Consider the following 24,758-nt stretch of genomic DNA (forward strand, 5'->3'; position numbering starts at 1 on the left):
AGTGAAAGGCAGAATCTTTGAGAGACACTGGCCGCAGTTTGCAGTGTGTGGTTATGTTGGGCAATGTGGGAGGAACGATGTGCTGTCCTTTTCCCCCCACTTTGACGCTTATGCCTGGGGCAATGCACTGTGCTGTTACCTCTGGAAGTGGTGGCTAAGGTATTGCTTGCTGTGGCTTCTCTGCAGCACAGACCTGAGTAATTCAATGGAGAAAGAGGAGCAAAACAAACCCCAGGAAAGCCTACATCACAAACTGCATGAGCATTGACTGGCTATTGAATCAAAAAGGCAAGAAGAAAGGGAGCAAAGGATAAAGTAATCTGCTTTGTCCTTTGTACAGTCAGGAATGGAGAAGAGGTGTACTATTCCATGTCAATAAAGGAGAGGGAAGTGTCTGAAGCAAGCTTCCTCCTATTGCTTTTAAAGCTGGATGGGTGGGAGACATGAAGTTGCAAAGGTGTGAAGCCTTCATGCAGCAACCCGGAGAAAGTCTAGGACTGCGCTTCCTGATTAGCTCACAGGGCTTGCAAATGTGTTTTTGCTGTGGCAAAAGCATCCAGCCCCCTCCACAAGTAAATACAAAGGGTGGCAGACTGAGACTCATAAATGGTGAGGCCTACAGGTAGTCAGTTGGGAAGCTGAGCCTGGCTGTAATACGTGGCTTCCAGGATGCAGGAGAGCTGGAATTGCCTGTCCTCAGTGTGGAACTCTATGCTTTTATGTTCTCTTTGTGGAGTAGAGATTATAAGTTTTGTAGTTTCTCATTCATAGCCATTTTGGCTTCAGAAATGGCAGCAGGAGAAACAGAAAACTTTTTCTTCCTTCCTTCTTTTTTCTTCCCCCAGGAGATTTTTGACTGTTTCCTGGAAGGAGCAGATTTTGGTCTTTTTCTCTCATCTTCCTGATCTGATTGAAGAGCAGTGGGGGACAGAATTCAATCTGTGATTTGCATGTGTTCAATCCTTCTGTCCCAAATCTGTACAGTGTCCTTCTGTGCGGCTGATAACAGCTTTCTCATGCAGCACTTACATCTATGTGAAATTACAGTATCCTTCTTTTTTTTTTTTTTCTCTTCTCATTTTTCTTTCTCTACTGCTTCTTCAAAGCTGCAACTAATCCTCCAGGCACCAGTGCTATCTTTCAACAGACTCTGATGCAGTGCTGACTTCACATGGGGTGAGATTTGGGAGATGCATTTTTTCACCCAGGAGGATTACAAGCTTCATCTTGATACAAACATTTTTACACTACAGGTGGTAGTGTTGGTGCCTCAGGACTTTGGTTTTGGCACTAGGAAGATACACTGCAAGTTCAAGAATGCTCCTAGACCTTCCTTTTTGTGTCCGTTTTAGAGCTACAAAATCTCCATTGGTGTTGGTAGTTGCCTAGAAAGTTTAGGGGTCTGTTATGTTTCAGTTTTGGTCAGGTTAATATATATATATATATATCTATGTATATGTATATATACGTATGTATATGTATATATACACATATATATGTAGGTGTATATACACATACATATGTATGTGTGTATGTATGTATATGTGTATATACATATAACTATGTATAATATAGGTGTAAAAATACATGTTTTATATACACACAACCTTATCTTCTGTGGTCATCATTTAGGTGCTTTCCTGTAATGCATTAAGTAATGTGACTGCTATATGAGATTTGTTTTGTTCTTTCCTATCCCTGTGAGGAAAAGCAATATGTGCTCTTTTAAGATTAGTTTTTGAAGATATTTTTTTCACATTCTTGTTGTGAAAGAAAAGGTATGCATGCTTTTAGTATGCCTACTATGAAGTCTTCTGCATGCCTCATCCTACCATCAACATTTTCCCCAGAATCAATGTTCTGTAGTTGGTCTTGTCAAATCTGTGACATCTGTTTGTGGCAGTGGTAGATGGGCCCGTAGCTAAGAACAGTGCTTTTGCGATGTTCTGGGGAAAATCTGGGGAAAAGGGTATTAACATTTGTTTTTGTAGGTCTTCTCCAGTTACTGATCTGAAAAATAGCTACTAAATGTAGATAGATTTAATTGGTGAAAATGCCTTTTCCCTCCTGGATTCTCACAGCTCTGGACATAATTAATGGACCAAGCATGGCAGCTTGGTTTTGAGTACTCATTGCTACTATCCTTGGAGCACTACTTTGCTCATGAAAACTCACTTGAGCAGTTCCAGTCTCTAGTAAAGCAGCAGCAGACTTGTGTTGCTCCTTGCTTCTGAAGGAGAAAGGAGCAAAGTATGAGCCAACACAGACTACTGGAGATGTTTGACATGAGGAAGGGAAGCCATGAAATGTGATGACATCATGACTTTCTCTGCTGCTTCAAATGATTGCTTGATGTTTCTGATGATCAGTTCTTCAAGGGAGTAAAAATTCTGAATCCTAAAGCATTGTTTTAGATGCTTGTGTAAAATGCTCTGAAATGCATGGAGGTCAAGGACTGGTAGTTTCTAAGGAGGAGTCTTGTCAGCTAAGTTCACATTGCTGCAGCTGGTTTAAACTGATGGGAAACTGTGCTTTCATTGAAAGAGAAGCCCTGCCTTCTCCCTGACTCCAGCCATGTGGTCATGCACCCTCCTATGTACAGGTGTTAGGGATTACATGGCCTGTAGTGACCACCTTTGTTTGTGAATCTAATCCTTCTCCTTTTTGAGGGATTAATTTCCAGGAGGATCAGCAAGCTGATCTGACTTGCAGTTTTCTTCTGTGATCCCTACTGTGCATGCAAGACGTGAAGTAGGGGATGCACACTTGGGAACCAGAGAGGAAAAAAACAGAGTGATTTACTTTGTACTTTGTTGGTACAGTGATTTTTGAGGTTGGCTTAATCTGGCTCTAAAACCCATACTCTTAAAAGGTTTGTATCACTGTCTAGCTCAAGGGAGTTTGAGGTTTAATCCCTTTGTACTTGGGCCGAGCAATGTGCAGAAGGAAGGAGCAAGTAGAACTGAGTTTGCAGGACTGCAACTGTCTAGAGCTTTGACTAAAAATGTTGGCTATATTTACAAAGGAAATAAAACAAAAAAAACCCAAATGGTGCTTTGGCAGGGTTTTAAGATTTGACTGGCCTTCTCCTCTGCTATTTGCCACAGTGCCTTAGTTCTGCTCCAGCTCAGAGGTCTGCTACAGTGCCTGTTTCTCTGTACCTAATTTGAGATGTTTGTGTGTTCAGTGGGAGGGTGGCTCCTTTTTTGTTTCCTTCATCTGAATGTGCTGCATAGGAAGATACACGATGCTGTAATTTCAGGAGCCCAATGCATTTAGATCTCTTTTGTTCTGCATTTCATCTCTAGGCTCAGGCAGGGAAATGTTACTTCTTAATGCAGAGAAGTCTCCAGGGATTGCACACAGGAGAGAGGTTTTTAGACTAAATTGTGAAGGAAACAAGCTTTAGGTGAATGTGCTGTGACAATCCCTGCCCACACATGCACACTTACAAACCAAGCAGTAATTTCAATTCCATTTTAAAGGTGGGGGAATTGTAATGCTATCACCTTCCTAAAAGCTTTGTGAAAAATGGTGATGGGGTGGGAGAGATGCAGACAAGTGTGCCACGGAAGGCAGGGCGGTCAGGATTTGTGGATTATGCACTCCATGTGGAGCAGCTGGACAATTGGTCCAGCCACACCGTGGTGTTTGCTCCCTTTGCCCAGAGTGACCATTGCAGGGGATGTGGTGAGGGAGGCTGTGGTTATAGCTGCAGGAGGCTGGAATGGGAAACACTCAGGGGGTAGGGGGTACAAATCCGTGAGGAACTAGTTTGGGTTAGTTCCACTGCCTTGTTTATTCCATTGTCTTGCAGGCAGGGAAGGGAGGGGGCTTTGATGCTTTTGTGTGGTGCTGGCAGGAATGTGCAACCCGGGGGTTTTGAAACCTTCTAGAGGGAGGCCTGAGTCTTTTTCCAGTGGCTTCAGACTATCCATAAAGACAATAGGGTGGAACTGAGGCTCTGTGAGGAGTTTGTATGCTGTTCCTGAGGACTTCCTGGGCTTTAACTAAACCTAAAGCTCGTAACAAGAGACAAATGCATTGGAGGCATGTAGGATGCTGCAGGGAAGAACTGTCTCCTGCCTGCTTGACAGACCCAGATCTTGAAGTCTCCCGGGCTCCTGGAGTGTAGCAACCTGGGGCTTTATTCCTGCAATCACCACAAAGATCTCTGGCACCTTTCTTGCCCTTTCACAGGCCAAATTTCTTCCTATGAGCTCGTGTTGTTTAATTGCAATGATCTTATTTTTGTTGATGGCTGTATTTACACACAGAATGAATAAAAATATCCAATACCTGAGGCTGCTGGAAGTCTCTAACTTCATTTTTCCATTAATACATAATGTTCTTGTCCCTTCTGGCAGAATAGAAGCAGCAGCAGCTATTCCCTTATAAGCAGGGCTAGCATTTCCATCTGGACCAAACTGAAGAATTCAGACCACTTGCAGATACCTCTCTGGTTAATTTTGCTCTCCATAGTAGCATGATCTTTCTTAGAAAAGTCTTCAGAGAGGCTTGCCTTGCTTCCATGAAATGAAATGGAAACAGTAACTTACTGCAAATATCTGGTTTGGTCACCTTATCAGGTGGATGGTGTTTTGTTTTGTATCTTTCTCTCTTTCTATCTTTCCTCTCTCCCAACTTTTTGTTCCTTTTTCTTAAAATTTTGAAACAAAGCATGTACTTAAACTCAAATCTATTCCAGAGAGGATGTGTTCCCCCTGTGTGGGAAGGAGATCCTTTGATAAGTGTTCCTTTTCTCCTTGTTTTAACAGTGTTCTAGCTGTGACCATTGCTTGCATGGGAATGCTTCATCCCTCCTGCATAAGTTATTTGCCTAGCTTGGGACATCAGCGGTAGCCTGCCATCCTGTGCAGTTTGTCTAGGCTGGGTATTTTTTGTAGTTTAGGCAGGATTTCTCTTCTTTCATATGCTTTGCAGTAGGGAGGTGTGACCACAGTTACCATGCAGGTAACTCAGGGCAATCATGTTCAGCAAGAGCTTTGCATGAGCATTGAGGAAGTTTGTATAACACGAGTGGATTCCAAGGAGTCCTTGGTTAATGGCTTAGAAAACCTGTTATTTTAAGAGTATCTTTTTTTATTATTATTTTTATAAATTGCACTCTGGTTACAGAGAGCTTTGGCATGTGACCACGTCTCATTCCACCTGTCTGTGGCACATAAGAAGGTGGCAGTCAGCTACAGGGTGGATGTAAAAAGAAAGGCAAAGGTGTGTTTTCTGTAGTGGAATAGCATTGTGTTATAGCAGGAATCACTCCTTACTTTTCATATGGAATTGCTTAATTGGGATGTTGAAAGGTTAGCTTTGATTTTGTTTTGATACTTCTCTACATTTTTGTAGGCAAATGTGTAGTGCTCTGGTGTCTAATTAGAAGGAAAACCCTGAAAAAATACTGATGTGTGTGGGAGAGATGAATAAAGGTAAAGCAAAGGGGGAAGGGCAAAAAGCAGGCTTTATTTCTTCACGGAGATAGGAACCCTTGCAAGGGGAGTAACCCTCTAATAAACTGTTACATGAGGATTTATTCTGGTAAAATTCAACAGTCATGACCTCTGCTTTTCCCTTTTAAAATACTAGTGAATGGCACTTTGGAGACAGACACCCTCTTTGTCTTCAGAACATGTGCTTAGGCACAAAGAGGTTGTTCCCTTATCAGAAGGAGTCTGTCAGGGGTTGAAATGGCTGGATCAGTCTCTGCTGCCCTTCTGATCCTTGGTACCTCTGAGGCAGCAGGGGAGCCATCACCATGATGATGTGCTTTGCATCATGGTCCTTCTGTCGTCTTAAGAACAGAATTAGATCTTTTGTGTGTGTCTGGAATATTTGTCTCTGCTGGAGTGGGTTCTCTCAAATCCATGTGCTGATTTATGGCAGAGAAATGGGAGATTCCAAGAGCTGGAATTCAGGGTATCCCTGAATGTGCACAGCTCCCATTTGGGGATATTCTAGCTGTGGAATGACTTGTTGTCCATTTTTCCCCCAAGCTGATTTCCCCCAATCATATTAGGTGCAATTAGTGCCCTGGATGCACTTTGGGGTGTCCCTTTGTAAGCAGAGGGAGCTGCCATGCTGTGCAAGTTGATCTTGCAGCAGCACGAGAGGGGGTTCATTCCCTTGTAGAGGTGCCCTTTTGTTGCCTGCTGTTGCAGGGAGAGGAGCTTTCCAGGAGGGGGATGAAGAGGCCAGACTTAATGGTCTTAAGAGTGGATTTACTATTTTTTTTTTCTATTTTATGAAGGAAGGCCTGGGAGTTGTTGCTCTCTAACTGTTTCCAGATGGTGCTGCTGGAACACAAAGATTTCTAGTGTGTTTGGGATGGCGGCTCTGAGACCCCCAGCCCCCCAGCGCTTCCTGTGCAGCTCTACAATCCCGAAGGCTTAATCAGAAACAGTCCTGGCTGCTGAGGCAGGCTGCCCCAAGCCCTCTCCTTTCTCCTCCAGGCTTTTTAACCCCTTGCCATTACAGCTCCAGCCCATCAGCCTACCCACCTCACTTCTCTTCTTTCTCAAGCTGGCTTTGGCACTTGCAGTGTTCCAGAGATGAAACTGCATTTGACTAGACTACTTGAACAATTTATGTCTTTGGGGAAAGGGAAGATGGTTTGTAATGTGAACCTGGGAAAATAATTTCTGTAGCTATGTAGGGCAGCTTATGCAATCAGGCCAGTGTGTCCAGGGCACAGAAAATGTCTCTTGCACCTATTTGCCTGCAGCACTTAGTATACAGTATGATTTTGTCAGAGTCGTGTGCTGTTGAGCCTCTATCTCTTTTTTGTGCCAATTTCCCTTGGAGCAAGCCAGATTTAATTTTATATCACAGCCTCTTCACACCCAGCTGACAAATTAGCTTAGCTTTTTTCTTCTGAAGGTAATATGACAACTATAATTTCGTTTGCAAAGTAGGAGTACTCTTGTTTCTTTTTAGCCTTTGAGCAACAGCCTGTGAACATTTGTAAAATCAGCCAAGAAGCTTGTGATCAACTGACTTCCCTTCTGGATCCATGGTGTCATGTCTCCCTCGTCCTGTTCTCTCCTGTATTCTCCATCCTGTTTTTTTAGAAAACAGAACAGTGAACCGTCTACTAAGGCAAAACTCTGTAGTCCTCTTCACCTTGTGAAAGCTTGTAGTCGTCCTGTTCGAGCAAGCCAGATTTTCATGCCATGAGCATGTTGCCCTGTAATGAGTTGGCTTAGTGTAAATTATGTGTGAAATGCTTCCTCAGCCCCATGTAACAATTATGGCATCCAAAGGTGCCCCCAGAGCTGGATTTTAGAGCTTTGTTATGAGCCGTGTCTTCTTTCTGTTGAGTAAGAGCATAAATGAAGATGAACTGCCATTTTAAAATGCTTCTGCTTAGTATAAGAGGAGGGAAATCAATATTTTGTGCTATTGACTTCTGTGCATGCAGAGTGTCCTTGTATTTGCTGGATCACAGACGTCACACAGTGCACAGTATTCCCAGGGGCTTTAACTTGCACTGGCTCTATTGTTGACACTGTAGGTCATGGACCAGCAGAGTCAGACTGTATTTTCTTCATGCCTGGAGCAGTATGAGGGTGCTACCATATGTAGTCCAAAGACAGTGTATGTTTTGCACATTTAAATTACAGTAAATGAATGAAATCTCATCTCTCTTCAATTATATTTGAGTAGCTGAAAACATGCATTGGCTGATCTGGAAAATGAAAAACCTGGCTGGAGGAAAGGCTGCTTCTGATCAGAGAGCTGCCTCTGTTGCTTTGGAAAAAAAAGCCAGGGAAGAAGCCAGGCATTTTTATAAAGAATATGTGTAAAATACTTCAATTTTAGCTGTGAAGTGCTTTTTGTATATGAAAACCCCCTTTCTCTGCAGGATTAGACTTCTGTACTGTAACTCCATATGGACACTGTCAGCTTAAAGCCCGAGTATGCATTTGTAAACTTGTTGCATCATGAATATTTTAACAGACCTGAAAGTGTTTAAACTTTTCTGTGTGGTTTGGTCAGGTGTGTATTTGTCTGTATTCCATTCTGCAGCCTCTGCTACACCAATCAGTTATTCTTCCTATTGTATACATATGATTTCACAGAAAATAAGTGCCAGGAGATTGGAGTTAAGAAAAGACATACTTCAAAATACAGAAAATTGCACTGACACGGTTGGATGGCACCACTGGGGGCTCTCTTCAGCGGGGGGGCAGCCATCCCCAAATTGCCCTCTTCTGTCTGATCACTTCATGGGCTCCCCTAGCCGACTGCTCCAGACTATTCAAACTCTGGTCAGGGCAGAAGACTATTTTTATTAATCTGACATCACTTTCCTTTCTTGTCTTTACTGTGTCACTGGGCTTCCCGCCCGGGGAGCCTCTGGCAGGCCTGGCCTCCCTCCAGCTGGGCTCCGCCGGGGTCCTGCCCCTTCCCGATGGCCGCGCAGGAGAGCTGCACTGCCACAGCAGGCTGTGGGCTCCGTGGGTACCGTGTCCCTGCTACAGAGCTGGGTGTCCAGCTTTGTGGAGCTGGGAGGCTGGAGTGGACGCCCAGGACAGGGACCCCCTCATGCTGTGGGGCTGGAGTGGCTGAGTGGCTGCGGGTGGGAGCTGCATTCCCCGGAGCCCTCTGAGGCACCAGGGACGTGGCAGCACGGGAGCTCTCCTGCCCCATCCCTGGCAGAAAACACGGTATTTTTAGGATATGGGGAAGCCTGGAGCAGGGTGGGGGGGGCCTAGGCTGGAGGCTGCTGTCGCTGCAACAGCAGGGCCAGAATTCCAGGAAGGAAGAGGGGCCGGATGAGCCTCTGTCCTGGCCTCTCTACTGGGCTGCAGAGCCGGGAGCTCAGGGGCGCTTCTCTTCTCTCATGGGCACGGCTGCTGGCATCGGGTCCCCTCAGCCAGAGCCTGCGCTGGCAGCTGCACCCCTGCTTTTCCCTCCCTCAGCCATTGGGGTGGGTGTCGGAAGCCAGGGCTGTGCTAGCCAACATCCTTCCCAGCCATCGAGGGCAGCTGTGCACAGTGTACTTGTGGTGGCTTTTATCAAAATCTCGAGTTTGTAGTCCCCAAATTCTCTTTAAAAAGGAGGGGGAGAAGGGGGATGGATGGGTGAGAAGTGGGTGAAAAGTAAAATGTAAGTCCTGCTACTCGCATGCAGCAAATTGTATAGGTTGCTGATGTCAGGGCACTAATAAGGAAGAAAATAAATGGAAGGTCTTTGCTAGATGACGTCTGCACATGTGGAAAACAGCCAAAGCCATGAAGCAAGTTTAATTGAAAGTAAAGATAGCTGAAGGGAAGCATCCCATACTATAGACACAGTTATTGGTGCTTCACAGTGATTAGCAAGAACTGTATATCAAATTAGGATAAGTATCGAGGGAGAAGGGTGACATTAAGATCCATTTAAAAACCGCTTAGTTCAGTTTTTCATTAATAATTGGTAATTCACCCTTAGATGCTACTTTCCCCATTAATTTTATCCAAAGACAGTTTGGGGTAGGAGACAGCACACACAATTGAGGAGGCAGACTGAATGCATCAGATACACTTGGACAAAGAAATAGTTATTTTCTTTTTGTTTATATGCAATAATTTGTGCAAGTAAGGGTCGATAAAGAATTGCCTATTTTCTTAGCAACTGGTAATAAGATCAAGGCATTTACAGTTTTAGCAGTGCTCTGCCACAGTTAAATACTAAAAAGCCTTTTTCAAGACAATTCCCCCACCCACCCCGCCTTTCCCCAGCACAGGGATTCTGTCTTTCCTGTATGCAAGAAGTAAAACAAAAAAGATGGTGAAACCAGTGGGCTGTGATGAACAGCACTGGGATTTCTGTCTGGCTCATGATCTTTACTTTTTCGCAACTGTCACTTTCAGATTAATAGTTTCGTAGCCAGTGTTTTCAACCTTTTCTTTTTTTTTTTCTTATTGTGAACATCTTATTCACTGTGCTCTGAGAAAGTGGCTTCTGTTTGTCTAGTACAAGTCTGATAAATGTGTAGCTTGTGCTATCTCATCACTTCAAAATCCCATTTTGCTTTCCGGAGGAACAAGTAATTTCTTGTTGCCTTTTTTTTCACTGCTCTGTGTAGTCCGAGGGTTTCTGGCTTTCTGTTGCAGGGACTCTCCCTTCTTGCTTCTTTCCAAGCTACCAGGTTGCTGCACTACCCGGAGCTCTTGGGGGCAGCCAGAGCAGAGACAGAAGAGCTGTTCCTGTGAGTTTCCCTGCTGCTGTTTGGAACCCAGCAGGTGGTTATGGAACTTGAAAGGACTACATTAACCTCACTTCACTTATCCTGGCATTGTCAGAAAGCAGGAATGCTGCAGATCGAGGGAAGAGATTGCTTGGTCATGTTTCTGAGATTATCTTTGCAATGGAAAGGACTCAGCACTTCAAGCTGAAGCTTGGATTCAGCAGGAATTTATTTTCTGGCTGGGGGAAGTGTGGATGAACTCGCTAAGCTAATGGTTCCTATGAGCAAAGTTGTAATCCTGAAGGCTTTAGGTTTCATTAGGCTACAGGAAAGAGTGGCTGATCAGGCCTCAGTGATAGTTGCATCTGGCAAAATGACAAGTTGTGATGTGAAATTGATTCATTCTGGGGCCAGGTTAGTCCAAAAATAGGATTATTGCATTTTTAAGTTAAAATTTAGTTTTAATTTTAGGAAAAGGCTAGAAGGGCTTTCAGACCTTCCGTTATGTGTTAGGGTTGTGATGTTTTCCATAGAGGAATGACTTTATTCCAGTCCTTTGAGCTCTTTCATAAGTTAGTGCCACCTGCAGAGATGATCACTTCTTAATGGCATTTTTGTTGATTGGCAGTTCCTTATGTTTTTAAAATGTGTCTAATTCAGCAGCTCTTAGTATTTGTTGATTAGAGAGGTATCAAAACTCCCCAAAACTCCAAAGCCTGGCTGTTCTGCTTGTGCAGGAGGATCTACTTTGAGCTTCAGGCATCTGCAAATGATTGTGCTGAGTTCATCTTCTGACCTGAGGTTGTACCTGTGACTTGCAGTTTGTGGCAGACCTTACTATTGCAAGTGCCAGTGGAGAAGGTCTTGTGTTAGCAAGGCTCAAAATGAAAGAATGGGAAAACTTTGAAATAAATGGGTGGTAAAGACTTAGTGGATTTGACTGAGTTGTGAGTTTTATCCTGTCAAATCTACTTGGCCTGCACAGAGGCTGTCGCTGGGCTACAGCCACAGTGGTCACACATCCTGTGAAAGTGTGGAAGCCCATGTGTGGGATCATCCATATGGTTTGAATAAAAAATCCCAATACGTGTTGCAGAAAGCTGATTTCTGGTGTTAGCTTCCAGTTTTATTCTCTCTGAAGCAAATTGCAAGTGCCTGAGAAATGCCTTTCAGTGGTAAACAGAGTAATGAAACATCCCAGTGGCAGTTTGATTTGATTTTGCAAGCTAGTGCTACCTAACTCAATTTCTTTATGAATGTCTGGTTGCATGTTGGCATCGAAAGAGAATGTAATTGGCAGGAGGGAGCTGTGCGAAAGAGATGGAGTTCTCTGGGGATTCCCTCTCCCATCAGGCTGCTGCCAGAAGCAGAGTCCCTCTGTGTTTGTGGTGGGTACTTATCTGTGTCAAACCTTCTCTCTCCCTTTTCCACTTCCATTTTGTGAGATTAGTTTTGTTCATGTGCAGTCAGAGGAGGAGATTGAGCTGTATCCCCAGCCTCTGCTGCCTTAGATTGCCTACTAGCAGGGGTTTTCTGTCTGGATGGTGCTGGACTGTTGTGTTCCAGTTGCAGGAGTTTAACGCTTTCACTTCTTGCTCTGTTTAGTTTCCAACAAAAGCAAACTCCGTACGGAATAATCATGCAGCAGGCCCCAGATTCACCATTAGTGACCTGTAAAATTGGCAGCACTGGAGATTATTGGCAGGAGACGGTTTCCCTAGGCGCTTCCTGCCCTCTCTTGGAGAGTTAAGTTCAATTAGAGCAATGATACGCACAGCAGGGATTTTGCAAAGAGTCCAGTACTTGGTGGTAGCATTGCTGTATGAAAGCCAAAGAGATATCTTTGGCCTTTTTGTGACCTTAGTGCTCCAGCTGCTGCCCTCTTTCTAACCTCTGCTATCTCGGAACTCTCACTAATGTAACCCTCTTTCACCTCTTCTTTTAACCTCCTGATGCAACCATATCCCTCAGACATTACTAGTCTGCATTCTGTGAGGTTTGTCCTCCAAAAAACAAAGTAGAGATTGTGGGATGTGGGGTATTTCCCCCTCCATTCAATTTTTCTTGTTTCTTTCTGGCTTCTTACATGTTGTGGAGTGCCCTCAGATCTCTGTAATCATCTTTCTTTTCACACTTTTGTGATTTGCTTCTACTTTCGAAACTGTTCTGTTTTTAGCTGTGGTTTCTTGGCATCCAGGTTCTTTGATTTCAGGAAATCCCACAAAGTTCAGTTCTGTCTCTTTTCTGCCACAGCCTTGTGATGGGAGTCCCTCTTTATTGGTCCCTTATGTGAAGAACATAATCCTGAAAATAACAATTATATTTTTCTTTCTTTATTATAACTTCCACCTTGCATTCACTGCCCATATCTTTAGTATCCATAAGGGCAACTTGTCCATTAGTTCCTTATTCTCTTTGTAGAAATCTTTCTGGTTTTCAGAGTATTGAGAGAGACTTGCACAGTAACTTTTCTGAGATATTGGCAGGTGTGTATATAAGTACTGTTAAAAGCATGCTTGGAGTAGTCTTTGAAGAGGAAGACTATTCTCCTGATACACGGTGGATGTTTATGGTATTTAGACATACATTGGTAAACTCTAGTTTGTGGGATAAACAATCACAGTGCTTTTAAGGTGTACTTACATTGGGGGAGAAAATGACTAACTGTACATTTCCACCGTGGTGTTTGCTCTTACTTAAGTTCGTAGTTAAAACCCAAAAGCATTGAGTGGTGTTGTAGTTGATGGTCTCCATTTGCTTCTTCAACATTTGTGGTTTTCCTTCTGTTTCCGAATAGTTTGTGCTTTCTGGCTGCTAGTATTTGAGAAGAATGTACTCACACAGTGGCCAGCCTAATTAATTACTGTTAATCCCCAAAAATTGGCTGCTAAAAGTTTTGTTGTCCTTGAAGCTTTCATACTGTGCATGCTACTGTAGCATGAGAGCATGAGGAGAGGGTGATTGCTTCCTGGCAGGCTTCCACAGAGAATCCCCTGGGCAGGCTTGAGGTAAAGAGGAAGAGAAGGAGGATGGATACAAACTTTAAATAGCATTATTGCTAGTCTCTGCACTGAAATAATAGCACCTTGCTTTTCAGCAAGAGTTGTGTTAAATTGCGTTTTGTGCAAAGTGTGAAATTGTGCCAGTGGCCACATGCCCTGTGTAGGGTAGTAGACCTCTCTCTGGTAGGAGCTGGCCTTTCACTCAAATGTCCCAGCACAAAAGCTAAAACATCTCAACAAAACCTCTCTCCTGACAGTGATTGTACATACCAGTCAGCTTCAAGCCCATAATGTATTTGCTTTTGACAATTTGAGATTGTTTTGCTGTGTTTTATCAGGGCCTCTCTCTCCCTCCTCTCATTCCCCAAAAGCTGCTGGAGAAAGTGCAGGGCTGACTTAAGAGTTCCTCCTCACAAGTCATAACAGGAGATAGACTTAGAAAGTGATTGAGGAGGGTGGCTGTTTCTTTTCCTCTTTCTCCTCCTCCTAACATTCTGCTACGTTCTGCTGGGAGTTGCTCGTGAATGCACAGGGGTACCAGGGTGGAACTGATATAGACTTTGTCTAGTTTAAGTTTATCCCCTGCTCAGACAGAAAGATGCATGCCTGAGGCATGTGAGTGCCCTTACCCCATTCCAAAGAGGATGTGTTGGAGGGAGAGGAACAAAAAATAAATTTAGAAACAGAAACAAACATTTAGGAAGTATTATATTATCTTAATCCCCACTGCACTGCTAAAATAGAGATGGGTCTGGGAATTTCATAGAGAAATTCCAGAAGTGTTGGAGGTTCATATATTCCTGCAGAGAGGATGATGGAGCTGCCAGTATGTGACCAAACATGTAGGTTCAGAGTCCCTTCTGGGCTGAAGAAATAAGGCCTAGAGGATTGATTTCCTGTTGGGAGTGTTGAGATATTGCACAAGCTTACTGGAGTGTTTGAAGTTACACTGACTACTTTTTAAGTTCACATTAAACTATTAATATTGTTTTGAAAAGGAAAAAAAAGGACACATCTACAGCTAATGTTTAGGGAAACATTTCTTCAAGACTGGGCGAGGTGCACAATAGCTTCTGTAATTTTATGTTCTGTTTTGTTCAGTTTTCATCATAGTAAATGTGTTTGCATATCAAAATCTTTTGGAAAAGGACCAAAATTATACATAAGTGATATTGCATAGGGTAGAGTAGGATTAGTTTATGCTTATTTTATGGCTTTGATTTTTTTTTTCTTCTACGCAATTTGGCATATGCAGTTGAAAATGAATTTTAGGTGTATTGGCTTACATGGAAAAAAGGAAGTTGGCAGAATACTTTAGCTCATTCTTCCCCCATTTCATGCAGATTCTTGTCTTTAGCTGAGTTAAGACAGGCCTGTATTTCCTTCATTTCTATTCCTTGTAACTCTTACATTCACTCTTTGTTTTCTTGTCTTGCAGAACGAGCCTCTGACTTCAGGTTATCATGGCTATCCAGCAAGAGACAATCAAGTAAGTGTCTGATTGCAGTAAATGTATGTGCCGGTGCTTCTCTGTACTTTTAGGGGTGTTTTGTCTGACAGTTTCCTGGCTGTCATGTTAGGGGGTGGAAATAGTTTTATTCTATTGTGGATTGTTTGTGGAGACGTGTGATTAATTGACTGGGTTTTTATGGCTTCCAGCAGTATGTTGCAAGGTGCCTGGTAAGGGGTTAAATATCATCCACATTACCAACAGCTCAGGAAATTCTTGATTCTTAAAAATGTCACAGCTTAGAATCAGTGTCCTAAGCTCCCACTGTATCTCCTCAGTGTTAATGAATGTAGATGTTCAGTGCCAGTACATGCTTGGCCCTGTTTTATACTTATTGCTGTAATTCTGGCATCTGGGGAGCAAAACAACACTGAGTTTTTGTGAGAGTCTGCTTTGCTGGTGGAGTAGGGAATGACACGTCCTGTTGGGTTGTTTCTAATATCTGTGAACTTGTCTTGCATTCCTTTCAAGTCCTGCAGGGCCCCTGCCCCTTGCTCTTATTCAGGATGTGTTCCTACAGCAGTAAAAATTATACTGTTCAGTGCACTGCATCTGTAAGCATTCTCTTGCCTCCTGACAGAAGACAGAGAAATCCCAGTTGATGAATTTGCAAGATGGAAGGAGGAGATGCTTTGGAACAAATGAAATTTAATGGCTGTAAGATAGAACTGTCACACATTAAATCTCCCTTCTTAGAATGAAGTTTTTTTTCAGTGTTCTGCAGTGCTACTGCAAAGCAGAGTATGAACCAGTGTAGCAGGAAATTAATATGCACAGAAAATCAATAATGCAGCACATTTCAGTAATGAGCAAATAACAAAACCAAAATCAAATTCTTTAATACTCTCAGGTACTGCTATATAAAGAAAGCGATTTTCATCATCTCTTGATGAGGTCTGGGTATATGTAATAACAGCTTAATGGGAGATGTTTTTATGAAGGAAGTGCAGCATAGTGCAGCCTCAGCAACTGAAGAGCTTAAATCTTTGGTGCTTGGTATGTGAGTACGAGTTTATAGGAGGAAATTATTCAGAATGTCTTCTGGGATATATTAAACTGCTAACTAGCACAAATAAATACTACACAGTGGGATGCTGTGAGAGTTGTGTTCCTACTCTGTCCAAGCTAAGTGAGGTAAGCTCGGCTGCAAGGCAGAGCCAGTCAGATCCTTAAAGTGGTTCATATCTGCTTTTGGCTTTCCCATTCTGGTAGCACCTTCTCTGCCTTACTTTGGTGCTTCACTTCACCTACCCATTTAGGGGTGTTTTGATACCTACCAGTACATCCCACTTCACAGCATTCCTCTTTCTCATCCCATAAGAGCTCTTCTGATTTGAGCATCCAGAGCTGCTATTGCTGGCAGGCTGCTAGATCAGCATAGATGGGCATGGGAAGCTGTACTACAGGCAGGATGTGAAATGAGAATTACAGCTTGGGCAGCCCTGGGGAGCTCTATATGGGTGAGCACAGGGAGTAATGAATGTTAGCAAGTGTGTGTATGTATTTCAGATGGCAGATAGCTTTATGGAATTTTCTTGGAGGACAAATAGCTGCAGTTTAACTTGTGTGTTTTCATTTAGCAAATGCTTGTAAAAGTATTTTTGGCCATTTTTTGTTTGTTTTGTTTTTTCTTCTTTCTTTCTACAATACTTTGATCTGCAGTATGTATTTGTTCTTCTGTCTTGCTTGTGTCCCTGAAACAGCTTAAATTCAGATCTGGTTTTCACTAATGAGGTTTCAAGGCTTTTAGCTAATCTGATTGCAAGCCTCTAACTTGATAGCAGCAGAAAAAGAAGTCTTCTGTTGCCACAGGCTGGGGCTGGTGTGGGGAGATCAGCAATGGCTGATCCATCACCTGCTCTTTCGCACTGGGAAAGAAGGAAGTGATGTGGGAATATAGGCAGGGGTCCTCACCCTGTAACAAAGTAATTATGAGATACAGGAGCAATTGTGTTGGATTTCCTCAAATTAGCAGCTGGATTTGAGTTGGTATGGGTAAGTCAGTGTATTGTGTTCTTCCCCATTGCACTTCTTTACTGTAAGTAAAAACAGTACTGTGTTTTTTTCCCACACTGATTTCTTAAGGAGAAGTAACAAAGCAGAGCTTATTTTTAGGGCTTTTCATCCTGTGCCCATAGTAGTCAAATTCTACCCTTTCTTTCACTTTGTGTAGCATCCTATTCCTCCTTCATTTGTTTGAATGCCTTTTTCGTTCTCTCAGGCTCTGAATGCTGTTAATTGCTGGCTGCAAACCTTTCAGTGTGCTGTTTTTACACCCTCTAGTGGTTAAATCTTACCCAGATGTTCCAGATTATTGGCGTTTTTATTCCTGCCAGTGGAAATGTGTGATTGGTTTGAGTCCTCACTTTAGCCATTTGGGAATGCTTAGGTCTCCAGAACTGAGTTTATTTTGTATCTTTTCCCACGTATTTAAGTGTTCTGTTGTCACCACACATGGGCAGCAGTACTGAAACAAATGAGATGGGGTTCACATTGAGGCTCTTTTTCCCTCAGAATTCTGGTGTTGTGAGATTGCTTTATGGTAACCCAAAGCTCTGGGTGGTTGTGCAGCCCCCTTTTTCCTCCCCTGCCCTACCAGAGTGCCGGATTGCTGGACTTTTTGTGGTCATAGGACCTGGGGAGCATGTGTGCTAAATCATTATTGTACAAATTTGCCTAAAAAGATGCTTTCTGTTGCCGAAGTGTTGCACCACTGCATTTATGTTACAGTCCTGTAAGGAGCTGGAGAGCTCTCTGAGACTGTTCTCAGAATTCGAGGTTTGCTCTGTGGCTGCCTAATGGCCATTCAGGAATGGCAGGATACCTTTCCTTTTCCCAGAGCTAAGCTGATGGCAGGGACAAAGCCTGTGGTAAAGGGAAAATGACAGAACATTAGTGTAACATTGCTAACTGAGATGAGAACCGGGTCTTTTGGTGAGGAGAGCTTTTTCCCTGGGGACTATTCAGTTTTTCAGCCCTCTGTTAGGTCTGCCAACAAAATGGTATTTCTTTTTTTGTAATGCAAGCGCCTGCCTAAAATGCAGTGAACCAAGACTTCTTTGCTTCATTTCCCAAGCTGTGACAAACAGCTCTGAGGTACTCTGAGCTGGTCTCAACATGGAAAATAACTGGTACAACTGTACTGATACAGCTTTTACATACAGACAAACTCATCAAGAATACATACTCTTTTTCCAGAAGGCTGTTGCATGCTGACTGTGCCAGCTTGTTTTGTATATAGCCAAGGCCTATATTATATTGCTCTAGTGCTTTTCATGTCCAAGCGTATTAGACATGATATCTGAGATTTGTTAGAGTGCCGAATGCTGGCACTTCCGTGGCAGAATTTGGCAGCTGCACAGAATAATTTTGTTCCCCAACAGGAAGCAAAATGAGCAAGAACACCTTATTTAGCTGCCACTAAAGGGAAGAGAGGAGGAGAGAGAGTTTATGGAAGCAGGAGATAATTGCACACACCAGAACTGGGTCAGGATGTTAGAGCTATTATACCTCTTCTGTTATGGAAAGTGATCCTCAGCTATCACAATGGGTTAGGATATTGGTTTGAAGCCTCTTTTAAAAGCTTGTACTTCCCTAAGTACAATTCTTAAATCAAACTGGGCCATTGGCTTGGTGCTAATGTGGTGGAAACATTGTTACCTATCACAAGTGACATTTCCTTCAACAGCTTAATTTCTGTGGCTGGTTTTCCATCTGAGCACTCGCTAGGCATGACCTGTTGTTCTTCTGTATGTAGATGAGGCTACAGCCCAAGGTAGTGGGTGCCTATGGCAACTGCTAGGAACAGCTTTATCAGTATCCTCTCAGTTTTGAGTTCAAGCTTAAGGTGAAATGCTGTTAAATCCTCTCCAATTGTCAGCCTTTTCCCAAGTCTTCACTCGCTGCAATGGAATATCTGATGGGGCATCGCAGGCTCCAGGCGGATGTGTGCGCTGCCTTCCCTGGGCCACAGGCTGGTGAGGGGAAACTGAACAGCAGTGGTGGCAGCCTGTGAGAACAGGAAGCCTCCCTGTTGCTTTTTTCCCTCCCTGTTTGTTTTCTTTGCCTAGTCCCTTCTGATGTGGAGAGTTTGGCAAGGAAGACCTTCATCCTGAGATGTGAAGGGTGTGTGAGAGCTCTCATGGGGAGGCAGGACAGCAGGTCACTGGGCTTCCTGTTGGAGCTGGCTGCACAGAGGCACTGCTGCTCATTGGTGGTCTCTTGGCAGCAAACAGCAGGCATCTCCACACAGAGTTCAAAGGGGAAACCTGTCCTCTCTCATCTGTGTGGTCTGAGACTTCTTCACCTATCTTCTCCTCTTCCATTATGTGGATGAAGTGTGAATTTGGGAATATTGCCACAACTTGATTAGCAGCTAAGTAGCCCAGCATTGATTAGGATATCCACCCAAAAACATCTCTTGATTTTGTACCAAGAGACTTGAGATGCTCTTGCTATGAAGCAAACGAAAATGTCATCCTGGAGGAAGATGGTTTGGTCACTTGTCTGTTTTCACTTGTACCATGATAGGACCAGTCACAGTCTCTCTAGTGCCCTGCTTGGTCATTTTTGTAACGAAGACTCCCTGTCTCAAAGTTCAAATCTAAGTAGTCTTCCTGAAAAGTTTTTAGTTTTTAATTAGTTTTTCTCCTAGTAACTGACTGTGAAATAAACTCGCCAGTGTGTATGTTACGTGGCTCTGTAACCCGTGAGGTGGGGGCAGTAGAAGTGTGAAGTTATTCAGGAGCTAGAAAGGAGCATGGTTTGTGTGGCTTTGGGTTGTTTGTTGCTTACACTCTTCGTTTGAAAAGTGTATTTAATACAAATTATTAAACTCAGGGGCAGATGGAGGTTCTGGAGATGCTCAAATAAAGATTTAACACCTTACTCTGAATAAATAGCCAGGACAAAGATCAGGAAGCTTCTGGGATTCTCCATATAAAATGGAGGATACCAGGCTCGGTGTTCCTGGTATTTTTGAGGAGTCCCTCTTGGCTTGAAAGCAATCAACCCAAAATCTGGGATGGGACCAAGCTGATGAGGGGAAAACTGCTTTGAGACTTTCCTTATGTTTAAAATTAGGTGGATTAGGATAAGTCTGCCAAATCTGCTGCATCCTGGCTCCTACAGCCCTTCTTCAGGCAAGCAATGAAATGTTTCCACACTGTACTAGACAGGATTGAAGGGATATACTATTACTGACCTACTTGCAGTGTCCCATAGGAAATAATGAGCTTCATTTCAGAGAATGTAGTCTGGGCAAAAATGTTCAATATATTCAGGAGGTGAGAAGCATCTGTGAGGCAGCTTCAAGAGGGGTTCAAGAGTGTGTAGTGGGAGAACTGCTGGGATGCTACTGCATCATGAAGCTATAAAGAGTTTGGGCCAGTTCAGATGTGCTTATGGAAAGCCATTTAACACTACCGGAGGGAAGGAACTTGAGAAGTCCTTTACCAGATTGCATCCCATGCTGCTTAAAACTCACAGTACATTCAAAAGGTACAAACTTGTTGAGAGAGTGAAGAGAGTTAAGTTAAAACAATATAAATTGTGGTATGTGAGAAGGAAGATAGAGAACAGAATGTTTAGCTAAAAACTGAAGGACGAGTTGGTTACAGATTGAAGTTAAAACAATTAAGGATGAGTTGGAAAAGCAAGATCCGCCGAGACTAATCTGGTGATGCATCTCTCCTGAATCTCCTCTGAATCCAGAACTGTCTTGGTCAGGCACTTGCTAGATCACTTGAAGCATGAAGAAGGGGTTCCTTGTTTTCTCAAGCCCAGACTATATCCCTAAAATGCTGCAGGAAAGGTACAATAAGTGGGATTAAAAAAGTTGTAAGACACAAACCACCAAATAGCTTAGCTTGTTATAAATCTTTCTGAAATTTCACTCTGAACCAAGTCTCTGTGCTTATATTAGCTACATTCCCCCAAATCTCTCCTTCTCTTTGTTTAGCAGATTTCCTAGCATCAAACCCTTTAAATAATACAGGAAGCACGATGTCTTGCAGTTGACATGAGTCTGCAAATAGATTGCTTTGGCTGTATATTTATTCCCCTCTTCCCTCATGTCTGCTGCCTTTCTAATCTCTGAATACAAGGCACAGAATCCTTTCCTTACAGAGCCCTGAATACCTTCCAGAAACATATCCAGCGAATTCCATGCCAGTGCATGCCTTTCTCATAATCAATAACAAAAGATAATAAGTAACCACGTGGAAAAAAGTTGTAAGAGAAGAAATAGTTAAGGAGTGCACCTAATTCAGATACATGGGAAGACTTCCTCGAAGTGAGCTCCTTAAGACCTATAAACAGCTTCTCAAGGGAAGTAACAAATACCTTGCTGATGAATAGTCTGGCCAAAGCTCTGCGGTTGTAAGGCGTTGGCAGGAAATGGGCTTGGATGATGTAATACAAATTCCTGTCATGACTGAGACCTTTGATTCAAGCAATTTCTCATCTCTGCTTAAGGGTTAAAGAGAGGAGATGTAAATCATCCTTGGGAGAGTACCAGGAGACCACTTTTTCTCATGTGGTGACCATATGAGTGTTATTCCATGTCTTATCTTGGAGATTCCCAAGACCTTCAGTTCCTTTGGCAAGAGGGACAGCATCTTGTTTAGATTTTCCCTTCTGAATGATTACCAGAGTGTGGCATGTGTGTTAGAAGTAGACTGCATCAGTTGTAGGACTAAAACCAAATGGTGCAGAGAAAATGGCCTGTTGATAGCTATATCCTATTGAGGGCATGAAAGCAGCTATTCCGGGTCAGACAGAAGGTCTCTGCCTTTGACAGTGTCTAATAGCAGGTACTTTAAACAGAGGGAGCAGCGCCAAGATTCGGGGATACTTCCCCTCTGCTGTGCCATTGAAGCAATCCTGTGGCTTTGGGATTTCCTGGCTATAGATTTTTATTGTTTCTTAAAGTCACCTGTGATAGATTTTTTTCCTTATTGAATTTCTCTAAATGCTTTCAGAGCCTGTCTAAACCTTTGGCATCTGCAGCATCCTGTGGCAACAACTCCCTACTTTAGGTGTTTTTTTATGGGGGGAAAGTTCTTCCGTACATCAGTAACTTAAAACTGAGGTGGTTTTGAAGCTCTCGGGTAACGGGGTCCTCAGCATATACATACATGTCTATAGAAATATCTGTCTGTCTATCTATCTATCTGTCTATCTATCTATCTATCTATCTATCTTATAGAAATATCTGTCTATCTATCTATCTATCTATCTAACTTTCTATCTATCTATCTATCTCTATCTATCATTTACCTATGATAATAGGTATCTATATATATAGATATATATAGATATACAATTTTTAAAAACCCGTTGAATAATACCTGTGCAGCTGTTATTTCGATGTATCCAAAGGTTCCGCAGAGCGTTGCTGACGGACAGCCCGTGCCCTTGGGAGCCCCGGCTCTGTGCCGTGCCGTGCCGTGCCGTGCCGTGCCGTGCCGTGCCGTGCCGTGCCGTGCCGTGCCGTGCCGTGCCGTGCCGTGCCGTGCCGGCGGGGGCGGCCCGCGGGGCCGGGCGGCGCTGGCGCTGGGCTGCCGGGAGAGGGCAGCCGGCGCACGGCCAGCGCTCCCCGGCCCGCCCGCCCGGGCTGCCCCGCACAGCGCGGCACGGACACACGGGGCTCGGCCTCTGGCCCCCGCAAGGAACTGGGGGGTGATTCCTCATAGGTGTTTCTGGAACGGCTCTTCTGGGCGAGGGAAGTTGTGTTGAGAGGGATAGGGAGAGGGCAGCCCCTTCACGTGTCCTGTGCCGGCGTTTGGTTCGTTGAAGAATCACAGTGGAAAAGGTTTCCACAAAAGCCTTTGATGTGTGAGCAGAGGCAGTTCCAGGAGGGATGTTGGAGGAAGAGTGCTCATAATAGACTTGCTTTTAGAGGGGAGCCTAAGCAGGCACTCTCTCGGCTTTCCTGGCTGGAGCAGGCTCCTGGCCCGAGCTGGTTTCTTGCAGAGGAAGGGGAGCTGCCCAGCGCTGCTGCTGCTGCTCAGAAAGATGGGCACTGTAAAAGATGGGCTCCCCCTTCGGGCACGCAGAGCCTGTGCTGCTGCAGTGGTGGATTTTCTCCAGTGTGCATTCTGCACATCATGAACTCTCACAGCATTCAAGTGAATGAAGAGCGTGTGTGTGAATAAATATTATTCTTGCACCTTAATTTTTTTTTAAAGGTGGCTAGAGATCCCAAGAAATTCAATTGGTCAGTGCAGTTACAGAATGTGGAAAGATGCTGAGAAAGATCAGATGCTTATGGTCAGATCCTTTACTAAAGGAAGTTAAGCCAACAGCAGACATATATTGCTAATTTTTAAGGGCTAATCATGTCAGATCAATTTAGTTTTTTCGTTTGACATGGCAGCAGGCCTGGCAGACACACATAGTCCCACATGACCTTTGCATAAACTAGACAAATGAAAGGTGAAATTAAGAAGGGGCTGAACACCTCATTGGAAAACTGTATGTGGAGCAATTATATCATACTTTTCTGTGTGTGTGTGTCTGATCTGGAGTCTTAACATGGTCTGACTTGGCTGCTCTGCTGTTCTCCAGTGCTCATCAAAATTGAGGGTAATAAAACACTGACTGAACATATGTGTGTGCAGGGGCTGGCAGCCTTTGGAAGGTAGGATTAGAAGTTGGAAAGATCACAGTAAATTCCAGAAATGCCCTGAAATCCAATAATGTGAAATTAAACAAAACCAAGCTGTATTAACAAGAGGAACTGTATATGCCATATAAAATGGAGACTAAGCACTAATATCCAAAGAAGGATCTGGGGTAATAGGAGACAACAAACTGAGTATGTGGTGCTGGTTTTCATAATCTTGAAAACCTGGAATGCATTTCCAGGTGTGTCAAGTAAACTGCAGTAGGCAGTTATTCTTTTCACCTTAGTACAGCAAGTGGAGCACTGTGCCTACTTTTAGGCACTTCAGGACGTGCAGAGGTGAAATGTGGGAAATGTCCAGGGAAGAACAAGAAAAGGAGGCTCAGGGAGCCTGACATAGTAGGCAAATACCAAGCTTGTTCCTTCTTTTAAAAAGGACAGAGTAGAAAATATGGAGGATGGGGATTGATTATTTACTATGTCCGTTGAAGACAGCTTAATTGGTATCAAGAAAAGCTTAAATTGGACATTGAGGAGTAAACCAACATTTACTGAGTCAGTGTAGTGAAGTAGTGGAAGGGTAATTTAGGGGATCAGAGTTCCAATTTCTAGGAGTCTGTAATAACAAGTTAGGCAATTCCTGATGGATGTTTTTCTAAACATGCTCTGTGCTGTCTCTGAGCATGGAGGACCTCTTGTCTCCCCTGCCCTGTCTTTGTGTTATTTTGTGACAGTCAAAAGCCGGTTGTTACCACTGACATTATTCCACAGCCGTATGACTGCTCTTTTTCTGTTTTTTGGGGTTTTTTTTATGTCTGTCTAAATTGTAAGATAGGAGGTTCCTCTGCTCCTGTATGATCTTGAAAGTGCCCAAGATCCTTTCTTTGTGACAGCTGCCTCAGCTCTGTTTCTTTCTGAGCTTGCTAATTACTCAAATGGTGTGGGGTATTCAACATCTCTGAGTCAGTCCTTCGTTCTGTCTCACAGTAATAATATCTGCTGTATATGAACCTTGGACTGGTCTGATGTTTTGATTTCCCTTTAAGCTCTCTGGTCAGATTTCCATCATGAATGTGTTTAGAAAAGAGATTATTATTGTTATTTTTCTTTAATTAACATAAACAAGCCCGTCCTTGCTACCATACCTGCGTGAAGAAAGGACTGAGAGGATTCAGGAGGAGCATTTCCTCAGGCTGGGCAGGGAGCGTGCTTCTGCCTGCCTGCGGCTGGGATCTGCACCTGTGTGCCCTACACCAAGTGCAGCCCAGCTTCTGCGCCGCGCCCGTGCCGGCCGCTTCAGCGGGACCCCAAGTAAATGAACGGGATCGCTTTCTGTTCTGCTGGCTTCCCCTGCACGGTGAGTGAGCAGCTCTGCTTTGGCTGGGCAAGGGTGCTGTGTGCAAGCAGCCTACCTGAGCGAGCTAGGCAGAT

The 24,758-nt window shown here is 43.6% G+C and overlaps 1 protein-coding gene across 22 annotated transcripts in view; it reads left to right on the forward strand.

Annotated features, from left to right (window-relative positions):
• Positions 1 to 24,758, forward strand: part of RBFOX2 (RNA binding fox-1 homolog 2) — a 171,784-nt gene that overhangs the window by 21,256 nt on the left and 125,770 nt on the right. For 21 of the 22 annotated variants that reach the window (XR_005953537.1, XR_005953538.1, XR_005953539.1 and 18 more), the window contains exon 2: positions 14,630 to 14,680. Coding sequence is in view for 10 of the 22 variants with exons in the window: in XM_041416645.1 (XP_041272579.1) it covers positions 14,630 to 14,680 (51 nt within the window). In the remaining 12 variants the exon portion in view is untranslated. Of the gene's footprint in view, positions 1 to 14,629; positions 14,681 to 24,614; positions 24,685 to 24,758 lie in introns of those variants that run through there. The other variant, XM_041416648.1, reaches the window with a different exon arrangement.

Source organism: Onychostruthus taczanowskii, unplaced genomic scaffold (genome assembly GCF_017590055.1).
Source record: "Onychostruthus taczanowskii isolate IOZ18803 unplaced genomic scaffold, ASM1759005v1 scaffold53, whole genome shotgun sequence".
NCBI lineage: Eukaryota > Metazoa > Chordata > Aves > Passeriformes > Passeridae > Onychostruthus > Onychostruthus taczanowskii.